Below are 6499 nucleotides of genomic sequence, written 5' to 3'. Positions count from 1 at the left end.
ACTTTGATCATGTGATCGATAAATTAATTGATATCAATAAAAACACAATAAGAAAAGGGGACACCCGGATTTGAACCAGGGACCTCTCGATCTGCAGTCGAATGCTCTACCACTGAGCTATATCCCCTATACAGCAACGCACGATCAACTTTGATCATGTGATCGATAAATTAATTGATATCAATAAAAAACTTAATAAGAAAAAGGGGACACCCGGATTTGAACCAGGGACCTCTCGATCTGCAGTCGAATGCCCTACCACTGAGCTATATCCCCTTTACAGCAACACAAGATCAACTTTGATCATGTGATCGATAGATTAATTGATATCAATAAAAACTTAATAATAAAAAGGGGACACCCGGATTAGAACCAGGGACCTCTCGATCTGCAGTTGAATGCTCTACCACTGAGCTATATCTCCTTTACAGCAACACACGATCAACTTTGATCATGGACCGATAAATTAATTGATATCAATAAGAACATAATAAGAAAAGGGGACACCCGGATTTGAACCAGGGACCTCTCGATCTGCAGTCGAATGCTCTACCACTGAGCTATATCCCCTTTACAGCAACACACGATCAACTTTGATCATGGACCGATAAATTAATTGATATCAATAAAAACATAATAAGAAAAGGGAACACGTGGATTTGAACCAGGGACCTCTCGATCTGCAGTCGAATGCTCTACCACTGAACTATATCCCCTTTACAGCAACACACGATCAACTTCAATCATGTGATCGATAAATTAATTGATATCAATAAAAACCTAATAAGAAAAAGGGGACACCCGGATTTGAACCAGGGACCTCACGATCTGCAGTTGAATGCTCTACCACTGAGCTATATCCCCTTTACGGCAACACTAGATCAACTTTGATCATGTGATCGATAAATTAATTGATATCAATAAAAACTTAATAATAAAAAGGGGACACCCGGATTTGAACAAGGGACCTCTTGATCTGCAGTCGAATGCTCTACCACTGAGGTATATCCCCTTTACAGCAACACACGATCAACTTTGATCATGTGATCGATAAATTAATTGATATCAATAAAAACATAATAAGAAAAGGGGACACCCGGATTTGAACCAGGGACCTTTCGATCTGCAGTCGAATGCTCTACCACTGAGCTATATCCCCTATACAATGCACGATCAACTTTGATCATGTGATCGATAAATTAATTAAATAAAAAACTTAATAAGAAAAAGGGGACACCCGGATTTGAACCAGGGACTTCTCGATCTGCAGTCGAATGCTCTACCACTGAGGTATATCCCCTTTACAGCAACACAAGATCAACTTTGATCATGTGATCGATAAATTAATTGATATCAATAAAAACTTAATAATAAAAAGGGGACACCCGGATTTGAACCAGGGACCTCTCGATCTGCAGTGGAATGCTCTACCACTGAGCTATATCCCCTTTACGGCAACACTAGATCCACTTTGATCATGTGATCGATAAATTAATTGATATCAATAAAAACTTAATAATAAAAAGGGGACACCCGGATTTGAACCAGGGAGCTCTCGATCTGCAGTCGAATGCTCTACCACTGAGCTATATCTCCTTTACAGCAACACACGATCAACTTTGATCATGGACCGATAAATTAATTGATATCAATAAAAACATAATAAGAAAAGGGGACACCCAGATTTGAACCAGGGACCTCTCGATCTGCAGGCGAATGCTTTACCACTGAGCTATATCCACTTTACAGCAACACACGATCAACTTTGATCATGAACCGATAAATTAATTGATATCAATAAAAACATAATAAGAAAAGGGGACACCCGGATTTGAACCAGGGACCTCTCGATCTGCAGTCGAATGCTCTACCACTGAGCTATATCCCCTTTACAGCCACACACGATCAACTTCAATCATGTGATCGATAAATTAATTGATATCAATAAAAACCTAATAAGAAAAAGGGGACAAGCGGATTTGAACCAGGGACCTCCCGATTTGCAGTTGAATGCTCTACCACTGAGGTATATCCCCTTTACAGCAACACACGATCAACTTTGATCATGTGATCGATAAATTAATTGATATCAATAAAAACATAATAAGAAAAGGGGACACCCGGATTTGAACCAGGGACCTCTCGATCTGCAGTTGAATGCTCTACCACTGAGCTATATCCCCTTTACGGCAACACTAGATCAACTTTGATCATGTGATCGATAAATTAATTGATATCAATAAAAACTTAATAATAAAAAGGGGACACCCGGATTTGAACCAGGGACCTCTCGATCTGCAGTCGAATGCTCTACCAATGAGTTATATCCCCTTTACAGCGACACACGATCAACTTTGATCATGTGATCGATAAATTAATTGATATCAATAAAAACATAATAAGAAAAGGGGACACCCGGATTTGAACCAGGGACCTCTCGATCTGCAGTCGAATGCTCTACCACTGAGCTATATCCCCTATACAATGCACGATCAACTTTGATCATGTGATCGATAAATTAATTGATATCAATAAAAAACTTAATAAGAAAAAGGGGACACCCGGATTTGAACCAGGGACCTCTCGATCTGCAGTCGAATGCTCTACCACTGAGCTATATCCCCTTTACAGCAACACACGATCAACTTTGATCATGTGATCAAATAACCTCTCGAACTGTAGTCGAATGCCCTTACCGCTTAGCTATATACCCTTTACAGAGAAGTACAATAAACATAATAATCTATATCCCTTCCCAGATTAATATTGGATATTTGATTTTTTCTTATCAACAGGAACGTGTACTGACAGTGTATATGAATTGCAGTGCGACAATGGTAAATGCGTTCCACGGTCTGTCCGATGTGATTATTTCAACAATTGTGATGACGGGTCAGATCAGAGGGTTGGAGCACCTTCATACTGCCCATGTACGTAAATTGAGATTGTGTGTAAAGGTGTGCGTTAGGTGTCGTTATAATCAGTCCTTCGGATTGTACGTTAGGACTAAGCAATTTATCATATCAAGATATGGTCTGACAAAATGGTTCCTGACAGAACAAGTTCTCGTAATCTCGAAAGCTCCGATGAGGGAAGTAAAATAGAGGCAGTAAAGTATATTGGCTAACGGCTGACCATAGAAAAAAGATATATAGTAATCAATAAGCCGAATGTTTCTACAGCTCCTCATCGGCGTTAAAAATGTGTTGGATTATTGACCAATATAATACTAACATGTTTAGGAGATGTAATTTTAATTTGTACATGTTTCTGTGTTTTGTTATTTCACTGAGATCTGAAGTTTCTCTTGTTAATAAATTACAGATAGAAGGAAAGAAACGACATCAGCCGGTACATATATTTGGTGGATAATATTGGCTCTCATCGGTGGCTACCTGCTATCATACATCTTGTATTGGTTATGTTGGCGTCCTGGCTACATTCCTTGGCGCCTCGCCTGCTGTCGCAACTTCTGCAAGCAATGTTTTGTAGGTTGTTGTAGGACGTGTTGCTCCAAATGCAAGTGTAGAGGATGTCTTCGACGATTTGGACGGACATGTCGGCGGTGTTGTCAAGGACGGAAAGCACGTTCCAAAAATCAAAACGGCTCTGAGGAGAGTTTTATAAGAAATGACCAGAAGAACAGGGGAAAGGAAGGAGGAAAGGAAGGAGATTGGGCAGGCATGAGTCTGATAACAAGAAGTGGAAAAGGAAGGGATAAACAACACGATGAAAATATTGGTGCCATGTTTGGTGACCATGACTATTTCAATGGCGACGGAGGACATGTGAGGGAAAGCAGATGAAAAACAAAATTTTAAAGATTATACATTTTAAAAGAAATTTCTTCTTGCAAACTCGCACACTTGGTTGTAGAGCATTGGTATGGCCGATGATGGCGTGATGAATTGCACTCATTTCAAGCATCATGAGCTTGCGGTCACTGTTTGCCGACATACAACGTTCTGATGAACTGTTACTGGTAGAATCGTAAAAAAAATAATATGTTGCTCGTATTCAACATTTTAATAATCATCTATACTATCATAATCATATAACTTATATTTCACTGTTGACAATGTGAATTGGTGTGAATATAATTATTACAGATTTATTGTAACCAGAAGTACATCTTGGAAACGGTTTTTTAAGTTATGAAATTTATATATATTTAATCAACTCAACGCTTGTTATTTTCTGTCATCAAACATTTATAGCATTTTCAAAACTGGTAAAAATAACAAACAAGAAAATATAATTACAGAAAAACTAGTTTTTATTCAAATTTGAATAACTGTCAAAGGTTTTGCAAAATTTACAATATTATATAAATTATGTACAAGTGACAATTTTAACCACATAACAATTAGACCTATAAGTAAAAACTATCTGAGTCATACATAAAAAAGTAAATAAATATCGAATTATATACGCTACAAAATATCGTATCAAGCTTTTCGGGATGGTCTCAACAGGCAGCTAGAACCTTTTAGGTAAGCCTTTATAATTCAAACAATAATAAATCACTGTGTTTAATCACACTTTTCGATTTTATCAACTCAGTGGCCTGGGAACTTTCCCTGCCTGTACCCCCCCCACCCCCACTTTATCGGCTCTATTGGGTTTCAATGTGCTATAGATCATTGTTATTTGTACTGTTACCAAATTAATAAATAGTATACTAAGGGAATTGAAGAAATCGTATTCCTGTTAACATGCAGTAACAATGCATACAATTTTTGATAAATATAAACAATGGTTACAAAAATAATAATAATAATAATAATAATAATAGGCCTATGAGATCGGGGTTTGGAAAAGTTGAATTAAGTTGAATAATTATCGCGGTCCCCAAAAGTCTTTATCGCAGTAATTGTTATCAGATGGTCTCAATACGCTTTCTTTTAAAATCTGTTCTGTAAGTTTCTTCTGACGTTGTTTTTCTTTTATTGTATAAACAATTAAGATGACAGCAATGACGAAGCAGATGCTTCCGACAAGAATGGCAAATATTACAGCGATGCTCAAACCACCACTTTCGACACCTGTGTCATCTGAAACCAATGGAAACACAAAAGTCAGGCAAACTGTGTACACAGAAGTTGAAATGCGTCGCAATTGCGTGTACAAACACAATGCCACGAACTAGGTTAACCTCTCTTACGGAACAATCTATCATTCTTATACTTTGACTTATATTGTCCTTTTATAACCTATTGCGTGTACATTTGAATGTGCTGATTTTATTATAAAAGGCATTAGATTATAATGTAAATAAACTTCGTGATCCATTTTCAGTTAGCAATTCAGATTGTTTCCTAGTTGTGTACTTATTGTGGAGATCGCTTGTAGACACTGCGGTGAATTTTGATCTTCACTCTGATGAAATTAATTTACACCTAGGCCTATCTGGTTTAAATGAAGATTAATTTACAGCAGCATATCAATATAAGAGTAGGAGTAGAGTAGTAGTAGTGGCAGTGACAGTTGTAGTGGCAGGGGTAGCAGCAGCAGGGGAGCAGTAAATAGTGACTTCAGTATAGTACCACACAAGCACACTGAGAAATTATAACGTAGATATTGCATAACGTTCTCACCATCGCAGTTCTCTTCATCGGTATTGTCGCCACACATATCGTAAGAGTCACACACTAATGATGCCGCAATACATTTGCTGTTGTTGCATTTAAATTTATCTTGGCTACATGGAGCTGTAAAAAAAAAGGTCGTCGTTACGTAATGGAGAAGGCAGTTTTTGGATGAAGATGGTGATGATGATGAGGATGGTGACGATGATGATGATAATGATAGTATTGACGATTATGATAATAATGGTATTGACGATTACGACAATAATACGATGATGATGATGATGACGTTGATGATGGTGGTGATAATGATAATGGTGGTGATAATGATAACGTTGATGATGATGTAGATGTGATGATGATGGAAATGGTGACGATGATTATGATGATCATTGGTAATTCGAAATGATAATCGTTGTAATAAATCACCTTCTGTAAACGTTGTATAGTAAATTCCAAAGCCGAGAGACTGACCATCATCGTCTGACACGAATCTAAATGTCAACGAATCACCAGTTGATTCTACATCTTCTGGACGTTTGCGGCCGCACATGTCATCAGTTAATTGGGTGCTATTCGTGTCCGGTCCATCGTACACGACCAGTTTATCAACACACTCGTTGTTTACGTAGTCTTCTAACGCGAAGCGGTAAAACTGAAGTAGTAATCGACCCTCGGACGTCTTCAGAGTGGTTATGCAATCGACATTATTGGAGTAATACAGGCGTGATTCAGGTTCTATTACCCCTGCTATCTGAGCCGTTATTGTGCTGTTACAGTTTGTTGTTAGATAGTCTGTAAACCGATGGAAATTATCAATGTAATATCAAAGAAAACTTGCTAGGCCAAGAAGACCTATCGAAATATTCTATTAACTCATATATATATATATATATATATATATATATATA

General features: G+C 37.6%; 2 protein-coding genes and 17 non-coding genes across 19 annotated transcripts in view; 1 reads left to right on the top strand and 18 right to left on the bottom strand.

Annotated features, from left to right (window-relative positions):
* The window catches only part of LOC117117387, an 8533-nt gene extending 4430 nt beyond the window's left edge, over nt 1-4103 (top strand). Inside the window, exons 2-3 of the mRNA XM_033261665.1 lie at nt 2796-2930; nt 3325-4103. Of these exons, the coding sequence (XP_033117556.1) occupies nt 2796-2930; nt 3325-3806 (617 nt within the window). The 3' untranslated portion in view covers nt 3807-4103. The remainder of the gene's footprint in view (nt 1-2795; nt 2931-3324) is intronic.
* Trnac-gca lies at nt 56-127 on the bottom strand. The gene has a single exon. It is a non-coding gene; the product is annotated as a tRNA-Cys (tRNA).
* On the bottom strand, nt 205-276 carry Trnac-gca. The gene has a single exon. It is a non-coding gene; the product is annotated as a tRNA-Cys (tRNA).
* Trnac-gca lies at nt 353-424 on the bottom strand. Its single transcript has one exon. It is a non-coding gene; the product is annotated as a tRNA-Cys (tRNA).
* Nucleotides 499-570, bottom strand: Trnac-gca. Its single transcript has one exon. It is a non-coding gene; the product is annotated as a tRNA-Cys (tRNA).
* On the bottom strand, nt 645-716 carry Trnac-gca. The gene has a single exon. It is a non-coding gene; the product is annotated as a tRNA-Cys (tRNA).
* On the bottom strand, nt 793-864 carry Trnac-gca. Its single transcript has one exon. It is a non-coding gene; the product is annotated as a tRNA-Cys (tRNA).
* On the bottom strand, nt 941-1012 carry Trnac-gca. The gene has a single exon. It is a non-coding gene; the product is annotated as a tRNA-Cys (tRNA).
* Nucleotides 1088-1159, bottom strand: Trnac-gca. The gene has a single exon. It is a non-coding gene; the product is annotated as a tRNA-Cys (tRNA).
* Nucleotides 1229-1300, bottom strand: Trnac-gca. Its single transcript has one exon. It is a non-coding gene; the product is annotated as a tRNA-Cys (tRNA).
* On the bottom strand, nt 1377-1448 carry Trnac-gca. Its single transcript has one exon. It is a non-coding gene; the product is annotated as a tRNA-Cys (tRNA).
* Nucleotides 1525-1596, bottom strand: Trnac-gca. The gene has a single exon. It is a non-coding gene; the product is annotated as a tRNA-Cys (tRNA).
* On the bottom strand, nt 1671-1742 carry Trnac-gca. The gene has a single exon. It is a non-coding gene; the product is annotated as a tRNA-Cys (tRNA).
* On the bottom strand, nt 1817-1888 carry Trnac-gca. The gene has a single exon. It is a non-coding gene; the product is annotated as a tRNA-Cys (tRNA).
* Nucleotides 2112-2183, bottom strand: Trnac-gca. The gene has a single exon. It is a non-coding gene; the product is annotated as a tRNA-Cys (tRNA).
* On the bottom strand, nt 2260-2331 carry Trnac-gca. The gene has a single exon. It is a non-coding gene; the product is annotated as a tRNA-Cys (tRNA).
* Nucleotides 2407-2478, bottom strand: Trnac-gca. The gene has a single exon. It is a non-coding gene; the product is annotated as a tRNA-Cys (tRNA).
* Trnac-gca lies at nt 2553-2624 on the bottom strand. The gene has a single exon. It is a non-coding gene; the product is annotated as a tRNA-Cys (tRNA).
* A 155-nt stretch (nt 4104-4258) lies between the features above and the next one.
* LOC117117415 (low-density lipoprotein receptor-related protein 12-like) overlaps nt 4259-6499 on the bottom strand; it is a 2464-nt gene continuing 223 nt past the window's right edge. Inside the window, exons 2-4 of the mRNA XM_033261731.1 lie at nt 6018-6383; nt 5598-5711; nt 4259-5054 (exon numbers count right to left, since the gene is read on the bottom strand). Of these exons, the coding sequence (XP_033117622.1) occupies nt 4840-5054; nt 5598-5711; nt 6018-6383 (695 nt within the window). The 3' untranslated portion in view covers nt 4259-4839. The remainder of the gene's footprint in view (nt 5055-5597; nt 5712-6017; nt 6384-6499) is intronic.

Source organism: Anneissia japonica, unplaced genomic scaffold (assembly GCF_011630105.1).
Source record: "Anneissia japonica isolate Jap-2015-1 unplaced genomic scaffold, ASM1163010v1 scaffold1509_len713820_cov188, whole genome shotgun sequence".
NCBI classification, from domain to species: Eukaryota; Metazoa; Echinodermata; class Crinoidea; order Comatulida; family Comatulidae; genus Anneissia; species Anneissia japonica.
The sequence above is the reverse complement of the archived record's forward strand: the minus strand, read 5'-3'. Positions and strand labels throughout refer to the sequence as shown.